Source organism: Exophiala bonariae (genome assembly GCF_035927105.1).
Source record: "Exophiala bonariae strain CCFEE 5792 chromosome Unknown scaffold_30, whole genome shotgun sequence".
Classification (NCBI taxonomy): domain Eukaryota; kingdom Fungi; phylum Ascomycota; class Eurotiomycetes; order Chaetothyriales; family Herpotrichiellaceae; genus Exophiala; species Exophiala bonariae.
Window position 1 is genome coordinate 142,517 of NW_027042505.1, and position 13,791 is coordinate 156,307.

Genomic DNA, 13,791 nt, shown 5'->3' on the forward strand with positions numbered 1-13,791 from the left:
ATTGGACATGCTCTAACCAACAGCGAACTAGACACCATCGTTACGACTTAGAAAGCACTGGAACTTGGAAGAGTCGAACTCGAACGAGAAGCTGTTCTTCAAATATGAGTAAGGCAGCAGGATTTTGATGCGAAAGGTAGTTACTATGCATCAACTCCCACTAATGTTGGAGTTGTCCTAACCCTCCCGTCGGAAGCATATATTCGAGACCTTATATTTTTCAGAATTCCCGGCTACTACGTACAGATTATAAAGAGATGCTTGACAGCAATATAAGAAGTCGCGATGGTGGACCAGGTTGGCATCTTAAAGCTGCTACAGAAAGTCCTCCGACTTTCGCCAACGAAAGCGTTTGTTGGCGTTTTATTGGGACATCCCCGTGTTCCTGCCGCTGCTATTCGCTTTGAGGGAAATTAACAAGCATACAAGCGGGTTCCCGTGTGGGACATTAATTGCCCGTGATCTCTACGAAGACGATTGGTTTTTGATTGTTTCGGATGTTTTCAGCCACTTCGTGTTCGATCCAATTCGGAGCGTGTGAGCAGTTCATCGGATATGACAAGGCTGAGTGTTGCACTTCCCTTTAGTACAGATGACATTGCATGGTGGAATCATGAAGCAGCATGAGAGAATAGTGAATGAATTATTGGTCTGAACAAATCCAAAACAAACAGAGCGTGCAGAACAAGATCTCCTGGAAAACAAAAACATTCAATTTCGTGTATTCTTTTTGAGTTGTCTGGCCTTCCAGAAAACATCGCAAGCCATGATTCAATTCGTGACCATTGAGGCACACTAAATGCCATTTCCACAGTCATTTCCCGCACCCTCTGTTTCCTTCCACGTCCCTGGGAAGAGTGCCCGGTTGTCCTAGCACACACCACAGGATTCGATATCAATCTAGGCCTGAGCACCACACTTGGGACAAAAGGCAGACAGAACCGCAGTACCACAACGACCACAGAACTTTCCTCCATTCACGGGTAATTCGCGGATATCTGCCTCAGGCTTCGAAGCTGCGTATTGCGGATAGGTTGCAGCAGGAGCCTGGACGTTGGCCGCCACTGGTGGTGGTTGAGCAAACTGACTCTGATCGAGCATACGGGTTCCGGAGTTGTACGGAGCTGGGTTGCGGCGGCGGATGAGATAGATGATGAGGAGGATGACGGCCACGGTCGAGGTGATGCCTCCGAGGGAGAGCAGCGCGATGCCACCACTCCATTGACCGTAGCTGCAGTAGTAGTAATAGCCATCCGTGGAGCACGATGAGCCGTAGAGGCCTCCTCCGATGGCGTACAGGAGCACCGATGCAATGGCGAAGCCGATGGGCCACCACTTGTTCAGGGGTCGATGGGATGCTCGGGCTGGTTCGCCTGCGTTGGGTTGATACTGATTGGGTTGGTAAGACATTATGATATGATGTGAGGTGGCTGTGGGATTTCTTTGGAGGGTGTTAAGACGCCGTGTAAAAGTTGCAATTCAACTCGTTGGTGGAAATGTAAAGAAACGGAGGGCAACGAGGCATGCAAAGGGGAAGTGATGGGTTGATAAATGCACACAGAGAGAGAGATCAGGGGGAAAGGCTCTGGACGCATGATCTTGTTTCAACACAGCCAGTCGATATTGAAAGCCACAGCTGAATGGATGCAGGGTGTCAAGTTCGTATAGGAGTGCAGACACGGGATTGTGATGGTCGACCAGCTACGAGGTAGGCTGACAGCCTTGTCGCGACTCACTTCCGCCCCTAATTGTATCACGAGAGTCTGCCTTGGAAGCCATGCTCAGGAGATCTGTGGGAGCTTGGACCGCAAACAGGCTACGGGTCCTCAACACTTGGAGTTTTCATCTTCCATCCTCATGGAGCAAGCCATATGGAACTCAAAGGCAGGCGACAGGAAGGTAAGACATGGTGAAGGCAAGAAAGGGAATAACAAGGCCACTCACCTTGGCATCCAGGCATCACCCCGGTGCTTGTGCGACAAAAGAGATGAGCACATTCGAAAACAGACAGATCACGGAAATACGTGAGGCTGAATGTCATCGACCGGCGAGTCCAGGGTTCCTCAGGAGTGAGGAGAAGCCACCACTCTGCACATTCCAATGTGATACACGCCAAGACATTGATGGCTTTCCAATATGACTGGTCGGGTCGATGATTGATGGGGGCGGAGTTCAACCTGGACAGCAAGATCCGTGTTCTTGTTACGAGTTACGGATAGCTGAGAAGGTTGGAACTCAAGAGCTCTTGAACTCTGGCACCATGTAGATCACGAGTTCCTGTCTCAAATTGAGTGTTTTTAGGAGCGAGGCAAATCGGACTGGGTTGTGCAGGACTTGGTCTCTCTTTGGCAACGCTGCAAGTCACTTTGTGAAGATGGAGTTCGAGTTCTAGAGTTTTGAGTTCTGGCTCGCACTTGAACGTTCTTGGCATCGCTTCTTGGGCCTCTGCCAGCCTTACCGCGGGCTCGTTTCCAAGCTGTCTTCTGTTGTGAGAGAAGATAGTGTTGTTTATTGCTTCATGGCGCCACTGATTGATTCAATGTGGGCAGATCGAAGAAAATTAATGATGTAGCACGGGATCGTCGAGTTTCGTGACATAACGTCTCGATACCAGTTTCGCCAGGAGCCCATCACGCTTACCTATCTAGGTAGGTATTGGTCTATTGATGCTGCTGACGGCCTAATCGACTACTGGCCGTCTTTGATCAATGATAAACCCGATCTTTACGCTCCCAGCTTGTGACTTAGTCACCAAACGTGCTGCAAGGTGTAAGCTCCTCCCCACATCGATCCTCCTCTGCCCGTCGCCCAGCCGGAATAGAGTCTATTCCGCATCGACTTAATCCCAAAATGGCAGACCACTTCGGAACGCACCATCTAGACGACCGAAAGTACATACCGTGAGTAACATCATCGATGGTCATATAGCCTGGGATGCGGATTTTGACCATGGCGACTGGAGATAATGCATACTGTTTATGGAATCCAGAGCTTTTAGATGCGGACATATCGAGTGGTAGCTCCGTCCCGGAGACTTCAATCGAGCATAAAGTCGCTGGGTGAGGTCGAGGATGGAAGGTCGTGACAGAATTCGCATCATCTTGTAACAAAAGACAACAAAGCAAACGAAATACCTTCTACCACTTTCGAAAATGACTACAGGAAAGCCAAAGGTGCTCATCGTGCTCACCTCGAGCAAGCATGGATGGTATCTGGTATGTTGTCACCTACGTGCCTTGACTCGACTGATTGACTGATCAACGCGCAGCCTGAGCTCGCCCATCCGTATGAGATTCTTGCTCCACACACCGACATCACCATGGCCTCTCATCTGGGAGGAGAAGCCCCGTTGGACGAGAAATCGGTCGAGGCGTTCAAGAACGACGAGATCTGTGCTCGATTCGTCAGAGAGAACCAAAAGGTCTGGAAGAATACGGAAAAATTGGAGGATCTGGTTCCAAGAGCCAAAGAATTCGATGTCCTTTTCTATGTTGGTGGATACGGACGTAAGCCTTAGCGACTCGGCCGTCGATGAAGCGTGTCTACTGACTGTGGTCCAGCAACCTTTGATGTCACCGACTCGGAGGCGACCGTCGCCTTCGTCGAACAATTCTACCACTCCAAGAAAATCATTTCTGGTATCTGCCACGGAGCTGCTGTTCTCGCTCATCGAACAATCCCAGGTACCGACAAGAGCATTCTTGAGGGGCATCGAGTGACCGGCATCAGTAACAAGGAGGTTGACATGCTAGCGTCCGGCATTGAAGAGCCATTCAGCGTGGAGAGTGACTTGAGCAAAGCGGGAGGCAAGTATGAAAAAGCTGCCGAGCCGTTCAGTGGACATGTGGTGGTCTCCAAAGACTCGGAAGGTCGGGCTTTCATCACGGGACAAAACCCGGCCAGTGCTGTTGGCATCGGCAAGGCAATTTATGAGGAGTTGTTCAAGAAGCCTTATCAAGGGTGATTCTCACGTTGTTGACGTCGAGATCGTTATTTGGAAGTGCTGAACCGTGAAACGGTTTACACTTCACGCCAACAGGCAGTCCAGTCACAAATGAAACCACGAGGGTCGTTGTTGTCATTTTGCACCTCGTCCCTATGCGGCTGACTCTTCGGTCGATTCGCTCCCACCCTCAGATTACTCCTCATTGACACGAGATGTGCCTTCTTCGTGATTTGCTGCATCCACCCCACCATCAGAGGCAGACTCAGACTCAGACGTAGCCTCGTAGTTGTAACCAGAGTCAGATTGATCATCGTAGCCGGAATCATAGTAATGTTGCCAATAAACGTCTGCATCCTTCCAGTTCTTCCAGTTCTTAGCTTCCCACTCTCCTAGTCCGGCCTCGATGATTTGGAGAGCATAGCTTTCGGCCACCTCGACTCGACAATGGGGACACTTTTGGGTGTAGGCTTTGTTGAACCAGACGGCTAGACAGTAGGTGTGTGTGCGTCTCTTACATGACGAGCACTCTTCGGACGGTTCAAATGCCATTCTGCCAGGCTCCTCGTTATCAATCTTCTGGGAACTCGGCTCATGCACGAGGACCTCATGACAAATGAGGCATTCATTCTCGGTGACATCTGCTCCTCATTAGTGTTTCGCTCAATCTGTGAGGATGAGCCTACACACCGTAGTTATGGCTGTTTATCACAAAGTTTCCTCCGGAGACCAGCACACTGTCCACCGCCATCGTTGGTTCTGAGGTCTGCGCATTCTGCATTTGAGAGGAGTTGTTTCTATAAACCGGGTTGAGGTCAAGGTTCTTGGATCAAAGTAGAGTGTGATTGAATCGCCCAGATCTTCAAGTGTTGGCTGAAGAATGAATATGAAAAGTGTTCATCTTTCGATGCGACAAGGCGTTCTTAAGTAAGAAGATGAAGGTCTCTGAGTGCACAATGGTGATATCGATGGGCTCGCGGTGCAGCAGGGAAGCCACGACTAGGAGCATAATCCCACACTGTGTCTCGGCGCTGTGCTCAAGCTGCGGACAGAGACATCAATCCCATTATATTCTCCCATGAAAACATGTTTAGAACCTTCTGGCACCAGGGACTTCATCGCCTGAAGCGCGTCCGTCTATTCTACTCACCAGGTCAAGCATCATGTTTCTTGAATGTGTGACTGATGATTCAGTTGAGCAGGTCATCAAAGCCGAATGCGACACAGTACGGATCCAAACCGACACGAGCCCACAAAGAAGCCAAGTGGTTCAAAAACGAGCTTGACAGGCTGACAAAGAAGCCGGCCGGCCAGAGCCAGGCTCACGATGATTGCACATGATAGCAAACGTTGAGAAGCACACAAGAATCTCACAGCCGGTAACAAAGTGACTTACACCCTCTTATTGGGTGACCGTGCAGAACAGATCGATGGAAACATCGATGACATTGATGGTGCGAAAGGAAGGGAAAGCTAGAACATCCATCGTTGCTTCTAGGGCTGACATTTGCCTGTTCGTATCGGCAGAGCCGTGGAGCACCACCCAGAAGAGCCATCCTCCACCGAAGGTGGGATCTGGCATGGGCAAAACTTTTGGCGTTCATCTAATGAGCCGCTCCCGCCAATCAATCCCGGAAGGCGAGATTTTGGCCCCTCCAAAAGACACCCCTGGGAACGGCAGCCGGTGAGGCTGTGAACCCCTGTTCACCAGCCAATGTCGTTTAGAGACTGCGACGATCAATATGATGATTGATTACAGTATGACAGGAGAGCTTGTCGCCTATTCTTTGATACAGAAGGGATAGCTCCAGAAATCTTATGTTTTGGAGATGAATTCTGCCGGCATAACTCAGACACAATGAGAGACTTCAAAAGCCTCTTGCCTCCACCTGGTGCACAGATGTCAGTTGTTCCATCGAACATCTGCTACTCCGAGTCAGGCTGGAGTCATGGAACAGTATCGCGATCACCGGCGGTCGAAGCTTCCGTTCTATCATCGAATGGCCGCCAGGACATACGACAACGTCAATCTACAATTTCCCTCAAATGAAGATGTACGGGACAGTGGTATCTACACGATACCGGCTTTTCAAAACGACTTTTCACATCCTGAGAAGGCGCATCGGATCTCGTTGATCAGACCCAATGTCGACGACAACCACGTGGGAGATGACGACATGCAAGCCGTTGCGGCCAAAGATCACGTCCAGTCAATTTTGACACCCACCGTGATCATATGCGTGCCCATTGTGCTTCTCGCCGGTGCCCTGCTCGCTTTGGTGCTCATCTTCAGGGTAAACCCGAAGCCCGGTATCTTTGCTCCATCAACGGATCCGAGTGGTCAAAACTGTATGCTTGTTAACTTCTCTGCCAGTGAGTCAGCCGGCCTCAGACCGAAAGAGCGAATCTAATCAACCCGCAGCACGCTTGGTATTTGTGGCGAGCTTCTTATCCACGGTGGCACCGTTGCTCGGATCCTACATTATGGCTCTGATAGCATTGCCTGTGTCAAGGGATCTCGAGGTCGCTTCCAGAAATTCCGAGTATCTCAAGCTGCCGACACCTTACCAGATGAGTCTCTTGATCGGTATCCTCGTGGCAGCCACCGAGCAGCTGCGGACTTATTTTGGCTACCTGTTGCATCGGACAGAAAGGGCCGGCATCCCTCGAGTTCTCCATCGCTCAGCCTGGATGATGACTTTGACCATCGCTTTGGCGGGTGCCGTATCCATCAGCGATGCGGTCTTACATTACATGACGTCCACGATTGAATTTGACCAGGTATTTGTGCGAGCTGTACCAGATCGACAGTTTGGTCGAGGGGTTTCGGAGTTCTGCCTCGATTTCGACCGCGAAAAGGTGGGACTGCCGTGTTCTGTCGAGTTCGATTTCGTGGATCCCAACAAGAATTTTGAGCAGACGGAAGCGAGCAGGTTGGTGCACAACACCTCCCAAACCTCAACCATTCGATTCGCCAACTTGCACGACCAGCCAGGATCAGACATTGCATACCTGACTCCATCAGACCAAGCCATCGCCACAGGGACCGACTTTCATGCGACAACTGTTGGAATCTCGACGATGTGTGAACTTGTCCCAGCTTCTAGCTGCAGCATGGCGAGTTGGGGTCCGACCGACGTTTACACCAACTTCACTTGCTCAGACATGTTTCATGGGACGATCGGCATGCCTCCCAATGTGAGCGACGTGAGCTCGGTTCGGATCCCCGATGCCTACCGGTCGTTCTTGATGTACAAGCCGGCTCAAAACATCATGTACACCTTCTTCAACGATTCTTCGATGAAGACGGTGTACAATACCGTCGGCTACAATGACTCTGGGCTCTTTGACCTCAACATTTTTCCTCTCAACGACTCACAGCTAGTGAATCCCTTTTACCTGGCGCTGGCTGGCCGGACAGAGTATTCATCCTTCGAATCAGACAGTGAAATGCTGATAACAAATGACACCAAGCGGGACCAATACAACTCCATCGTTGATTTCATCGTCAATTGTGCCGTCACTTCCTATGATGTCAGCTACACTTGGTTCAACCAGTCTCTCTACAATATCTCTGCGATACCGACAACAAACGGTAGCGTCCTCGAGATCTTTCACGGTTCTCAATTATACTCAACCGTCAGTGGCGGGAGTTTTGATCTCCAAGATTTTGTGGACCAATCTTCCATGTCAGGATCGACCAAGGAATCGTTTTTAGGCAAGTTTGGCTCCTTGTACTCGTCCAAGGTGCTCGCAAAGATTGGAGGCTATAGTACCAATCGGATGGCTTTGCAGCAGCAACATCGGGAGCACATGTTGCTGTCCAAGGTCCCTGTTGTTCCACTCTCTCTACTCATCGCTTGGAGCTTTGCCTACCCAATCTTGGGTTTAGTCCTCGCCCTTCAGGCGTATTGGGCCGCTCAGCACAACATCAAGGAGATTGTTGCCAAGCTGAGCTTACGTGGTTTGTCCCAGGCAGCATTTGAAGACCAGACCGAAGCAGGCTCCCCTGCGAGGAGTGTGCGCCTCTCGAGAGAGAATGTCGTTCAGCTGTCGAAACAGGACACAAGGAGAGTCCTGGTGGACGGGAACGCAACGCGGGGGTTCGAGTTTCGAGTGGTGGTGTGAGGCAGGTACTCACTGCCACTTGCTCGTGATTATCTCTACGATATGACGCCATTTTGGATTGAATCTCGGGGAACCAGGACCCTGTATCTACCAGATAGAAAATAGACGTGGTTAAATCAAGCACTTCAAATCTCCTATTGGTCCAGAGCTGCTTGACAAAGGTGTCAAAACTTGAACCGCCGGGCCACAAGATCCCAATGAACAATGGCCCCTCGAAAGGGAATCTGAGCACTACGATATGCACCAGATATCAAACTTGAGAACTCGAAGCATGTGGCGATACACTGTAAGAGCTCTTCAACACGGGGATTGGCTCGACAAAAGTCCAAACTCCATGCCGCGGCTTGTTCGACTCAACGCGGGAGGAGTCCCTGTAACTTTTGAAGTTTAGAAATCAGGCCCGCCATCTGGGCCGAGAATGTGGGTCCCTAGGATCAACGCCAAAACCCAATCGCAGGCGCAACCTACAGTGAACGATGGATTCATCGTCAATTTCTGGGTCCATCATCTACCCTTCTCAGCTCGACAAGATGCGTATCATGGAGGATCCTCTTCAGCCTCAGGCCCCGTCGCTGTCGAACTTGGGATCTGTGGAAGGTACGAGTCCGCACAGCCGCGGTTGGTGGATCCAAATCGTGTCACTCCGATGCCTGACTCCAAACCTTCGAGGCTTACGTAGTCATACCAGCATCACCTCCTGCAGCATGTCGAAAGCTTTCGCGTGAGAGTTCGTCAGGGGATCGAGTGGCCTCTCCCGTCTGTGCAAGGCGGATTCGTCCTACGCTCCAATCCAATGGATGCTCAGAGATAGCACTGCGTTCCTGTCGCTCCGATTTGAAGCTCGTTCACCTCCCGTGGAAGTCACGACTGGGATTTGCATGAACTTGGGAATCTAAAGCCAAAGACAGCCTAGGTTTGCTTCAGCCCTAAGGTGGCATGCGGTTGATGCCCAGGGTCGATTAAGTAGGACTGGCTCCACAGGGTAGAACTTTGGTATCTATTGTTCCGCCCCACTCAGGGTCGGTGAATACTGCATTCATATCAGGGGTGCCCGTCGAGCTGTTCTATGATGACAACAGTTACCCACCAAGGTACACTTCCTCTGTTCTTAGGGTTGGCCGCACACGATATTACTGAATACTGGTAGTTTTGGCGACATACGGTGGTATCTCTTCAGTGACCACAGTTATATACCTCGGAGACTGATTCCCACCACCACCACCAGAATTATTCTGTTTGGAAAACGACTTCCTGAGTACACGATCTCAATCAAGCACCATGGTCTTGATCTCGACAATCACGTTAATCCTCGCGGCAGCATTGCATGCGCGAGCGGCAGATCAAGCCGCAGCAAAGGGAGGCGGAGGCAATCTCGATCCCAAGTCCACAGCGAGCATCAAATCAATTTTCAGTTCATTCGAAACAACACATCCCAGCGGCAACGCACGCATCAAACCCGAGGCCGTGACCGCGTGCTGCGGCGAAGGGTGTGCCATCGGGCTCTGCAACGGACGAGTCGCGAACAGCAATCCCACCCTCGCAGCATTCAACGAGGGCACCCAGGTCCGACTCGACCTCGCACCGACGGCGACGGCGTGTTGCTCGCGCTCGTGCCCCGACGGCCACTGTCGACAACACGACGCCGTGCCGGTATACCACCCGGGCGGCGTGCAGGGTGGCTTCCCAGGACGGCCTGGCCGCCCAGGCCTCCCTGGACCACTGTTCCCCGGACGACCCGAATCGTCGTGCCACGGTGGCTGCGGCCGCGAATGCGGCATCGCGTGTCCCTGCGTATGTGCGCGAATCATCGCGACGTCCATCACCGTCGACCGGGCATCACTGACCGCGACGACAACCACGACCATCACGGGCAAAGCACCTTCCACAGCGACCACGCAAGGCTCCGCCCCCGTCGTCAAAGAAGCCGACTCCGCCAGCGGCAGTCAACAGCTCGACTTCGAACTGACGGCGTACTTCCACACGAGCGAGCTCGCGGGGCAGAACCAAGACGTGCTGCCGATCGTGGTGGAGACGCAGGCCAAAGAGCCGGTGACGCTGCTCGCCGACATCGACCTGGCGCTGAGCGAGAACTACATGTCGAGCTTCTTCGTCGCGGCGCTGAACCTGTCGTCCGCGACGACGCCGCTACCCGCGACAGGCGAGCAGGCCCAACAACAGCCCGTCGCCCTCGGCGTCGACGCCTTCCTCGTGACCCCGTACGCGAGCCTCGCCCTCACGCTGCTCGCGGGCCCGACCGACGCCCTCAAGACGTATCCCGACGTGCGCTTCAACGTCTTTGACTTGCCCGTCGACGACTTGCGCGGCAAGTGGGAGCCCGAGGTCTTCCTCGGTGTCACCTTCCTCAGGCAGGCCAGGGCCCTCGCGCTCGCAAAGGACTTTGCCGGCCAAGGCGCCGTCGCCGGCGTGCCGCTGCTGGCCAGGGATGTCGTGGTTTCCGATGCCGCTGGTGCTGGTGCTGGTGCGGCGGAGCGGGTCGTTCGGGATGAGTTGTAGATTGACGGTTTGGTCTGTTGGACGCGGGAGAGGTTACCGGTGCAGCTCGATCGGATGTGGACATCGTGGGGTGATATCTCAGCCTCTGACATTTGGTCATCGTACTCGAGGAGCTCACAAGACCTGTTTTGGCTCTGGACACGTTTAGTCCAGGATTCGGAGTCAGATCGGGGTCGAATCAGATGTACAGAGTCTCAACCCTGGACCTCGTAACATCCTCATTTCTCTGGCTTATCCACGAAGAAATATGTCTGTTAGTGAAGATGAACAATCTGAAAACGAGCGGGCTAAGCTCTTTTAGAAAGAAACCGTGTCGCGGCTACAGCGCACCCTACACCTGAACACCAAATGAGACAGAGCGAAATGTGGTAAAGCTTTGCAAATTTATTGAATAGGTATCCATATTCTGGATATTCATCGCATTTTGTAGGCTTTGAAGATGGTACAATGTCCATGCCTTGGTTGGCAAATTCCCAGATGCCTCCACGTGCTGTGCTCTCTCTGTTATGGCAGTCTTGTAATGATAAGTACAAAATCATTACATTGGTGGTGAAGGAGGTCGACCTTGGCAGGTAAAAATACAGGTAGATCATAGGACGTTGTCCTATCCGCTCAAGCCACTCATCAAAGACACGACCAATCGTCTCCCTCGAGACTGTATCTCAAGGACTCTCTCAGCATGTCTCGTAGAGATGTCGCCGTGTTATCAATCCACATGATGATGGCCAGATCGTCTCCACCACTCGAATATGCTTTGGCCTGGTTTTGAAACCTTCATGTCAACAACCCTTGCTGCGCCGAGTATGTCGGACGGCCAAAACAGCGCGCGGATTGTCAGTCTTGGACACAGAAGGGGCGTTGGCATCGGAACAAGATTTCCCGTCGTCCTTTCTCAGACCGGACGGAACTCGTGTTCAAAGACCGGAGGGAGCTCGCATAAACCCCTCACGTCGGCGCCACGGCTTTGGATAGTGGATGGTACTGAGGTGGCAGGGGGGAGACACCCTCCATAATTGTCCCGGAGTCTAAGCATGCCCTGTGGCAGATCATAATATCCATGCCTGACAGCACTCGTCAGACCTCAAGAGCACACCTAGACTTCTCGGTAACTTCCATGACCCGGTTGCAAAAAGCTGGGAGGCTGTTGATACGTCTGCTGGCCACCGTACGCCGCATGATTGGGCTGTGGAGGCTCATATCTCGTACTCGTCATGCTGGGGCCATACGAGGATGGCTGCTGATGCTGGTATGTTTGTTGGCGATTGTATTCGCCTGGACTCGGGCTAGCGGTGCCAGGCATGAACTTATCGGCGGTTGACGGAGCCACTGAATTAGAACGATATGTTGGGGGAGGGCTCAACGGTACGGCCTGGAACGAATTATAATCGTTCTCATGCGGAGCCACTCTTTGAGCTCCGAGGTCAGAGTTGTAGGGCTGGTTGATACCGGTGTTGTGTCCGTAAACGTCAGGCTGAGGCTGAGGTGATAGTGGCCCATGGGGAACACTGTTGTAGCCACCACCACGCACTGCTTGTGCATGGGGGTCAAGTTGATTCATCTCCAGATCATCATTCGGGTGATAACTGGTGTCCTCGACCCTTCTCTTCGCAGCGGTGTCCCAACTGGGCATATGTGGCAGGCTATCCTCATGAATCTTCCTGCTCGGATCCTCAAAGGTGGCGAATCGAGGTGCGGCGTTATACTGGGGCATGCCGTATGCCATTGGAGCAGGGGCCGGTTGATAGCCACCGTAAGGAGTGGGAGGCATTCGAGTATAGTCATCTTGATGTTTCGAACGCCGGTCTCGACCACTACCCTTTGACCCACAGCCGCGACACCCGCCACAACAACAGGAGCATAATGTGGCACCACAGCAGATACACTGGACCACGCACCAGAGGAAAGAAAGAAGGATGAGAGAGCCGATGACGATTCCGACAATGGCAGGCCACCTAGGATTTGTTCAGTTCCGAGATTTCAGGCACCAGAGTTATCAACATACTTGCAATAAGCCTTTTCCATACATTTGTCCCAGCTGGTGAATGTGTCTGGGGCACTTTTGACTTCGTTGATGATGTCGGTCATGTTGGGCGAGTTTTTGGTAATTCTCGAACGGGATTCGTGCCAAAGTCTGACTTAAATGTTCTCGAGTAGTGATGAAGGCCGATTAGCGTGTATTATTTGATTACTGAGACCGTGATCTTCAGAAGTGAGCGCGGGTGGGCGCAGGTGGTTGGGTGCAGTGCAGCCGCAGGGTGTGAGAAGTGAAGGACCGACCGGCGGACAGTGCACAACGATTGACGACAGAAGAGAAAAGGCTGGGGCAGGCGAAGAAGTGCCCTGATGACGAGTAAATGGTATGAATAATAAGAAAAACGACGAGAGAATGAAGAGAACGGACAATGAGCTATGAAAAGCACATCAAGGGCGGTGGTGATAGTGGCAGAAGTGGTAAGAGTTTGTGTCGCACTCCCGTCGAGTCAAGGAGGCGGAGCACACCTGCTGTGTAGGACGGATATAGGCCAGGCCTGGGGCAAACAGTACGAACTACTTACCAAGTTACGGGGGACAGGGGGGATGAATGGGCATGGAAGGGTCGTTTGGCACCTCTAAATCCAGGCAAGGCAAGCCCGTGCTAGGGACCTTGACGAGCCAAGAGCCAATGATGGGAGCCCGAAACAGCCTAAAGAATCCGCCGTGGCAGATCCCCCCTTGCCCAGAGATTTGAGTCCAGGCTGAAACACCGATTCCGACCAGGGAAAGAGCCATGGGGTTTGAGACCTTTCAGGGTATTATGTAAGTGTCATGTACTCCCTACAGTGCTCGTACGAAGTAGCTAGCAACTATTGTTACTACCAAACTTTGAGCCATGGTGTTGATCAAATGCCATTACCTGATGCTATTCTCACTCAATTCGCCTCATCGTCGACTCCACAAAAGACAGGTCACAGAGCCAAAGCAGAAAATGGTATAGGTTCATCAGTGATGACATTGAAAGACAGACTTGCGATTGCGCCCTCGTTCCCTAACCACATATCCTCGAAGCCAGGTACAATTAGCACCTAGAGTCGTCATGATGATACATAAATACATATACTCTTCCTTCAACTCCCACAACAATACAACATGCTCAAGTTGACCACCCAGATTATAAATCCCTCATGATTGACCCGGAGATGAAGCTTGTACGCATCGCGCATCTGACC

The 13,791-nt window shown here is 52.0% G+C and overlaps 6 protein-coding genes across 6 annotated transcripts; 3 read left to right on the forward strand and 3 right to left on the reverse strand.

The window, feature by feature from the left end:
• Positions 1 to 900: 900 nt before the first annotated feature.
• LTR84_008216 (uncharacterized protein) lies at positions 901 to 1,410 on the reverse strand (the record flags this gene model as incomplete). The annotated part of the gene is made up of 1 exon (XM_064851763.1): positions 901 to 1,410. The coding sequence occupies one exon, from the start codon at positions 1,408 to 1,410 to the stop codon at positions 901 to 903; it is 510 nt and encodes a 169-aa protein (XP_064702004.1).
• Positions 1,411 to 3,152: 1,742 nt separating this feature from the next.
• On the forward strand, positions 3,153 to 3,964 carry LTR84_008217 (uncharacterized protein; the record flags this gene model as incomplete). Its single annotated transcript, XM_064851764.1, has 3 exons — positions 3,153 to 3,215; positions 3,269 to 3,506; positions 3,561 to 3,964. 3 exons carry the CDS (start codon positions 3,153 to 3,155, stop codon positions 3,962 to 3,964), a joined length of 705 nt encoding a protein of 234 aa, XP_064702005.1.
• A 174-nt stretch (positions 3,965 to 4,138) lies between these two features.
• Positions 4,139 to 4,694, reverse strand: LTR84_008218 (uncharacterized protein; the record flags this gene model as incomplete). Its single annotated transcript, XM_064851765.1, has 2 exons — positions 4,139 to 4,584; positions 4,634 to 4,694. The coding sequence occupies 2 exons, from the start codon at positions 4,692 to 4,694 to the stop codon at positions 4,139 to 4,141; spliced, it is 507 nt and encodes a 168-aa protein (XP_064702006.1).
• Positions 4,695 to 5,943: 1,249 nt separating this feature from the next.
• On the forward strand, positions 5,944 to 8,071 carry LTR84_008219 (uncharacterized protein; the record flags this gene model as incomplete). The annotated part of the gene is made up of 2 exons (XM_064851766.1): positions 5,944 to 6,253; positions 6,318 to 8,071. The coding sequence occupies 2 exons, from the start codon at positions 5,944 to 5,946 to the stop codon at positions 8,069 to 8,071; spliced, it is 2,064 nt and encodes a 687-aa protein (XP_064702007.1).
• A 1,278-nt stretch (positions 8,072 to 9,349) lies between these two features.
• On the forward strand, positions 9,350 to 10,585 carry LTR84_008220 (uncharacterized protein; the record flags this gene model as incomplete). The annotated part of the gene is made up of 1 exon (XM_064851767.1): positions 9,350 to 10,585. One exon carries the CDS (start codon positions 9,350 to 9,352, stop codon positions 10,583 to 10,585), a length of 1,236 nt encoding a protein of 411 aa, XP_064702008.1.
• A 1,093-nt stretch (positions 10,586 to 11,678) lies between these two features.
• On the reverse strand, positions 11,679 to 12,670 carry LTR84_008221 (uncharacterized protein; the record flags this gene model as incomplete). The annotated part of the gene is made up of 2 exons (XM_064851768.1): positions 11,679 to 12,537; positions 12,588 to 12,670. 2 exons carry the CDS (start codon positions 12,668 to 12,670, stop codon positions 11,679 to 11,681), a joined length of 942 nt encoding a protein of 313 aa, XP_064702009.1.
• Positions 12,671 to 13,791: the final 1,121 nt, after the last annotated feature.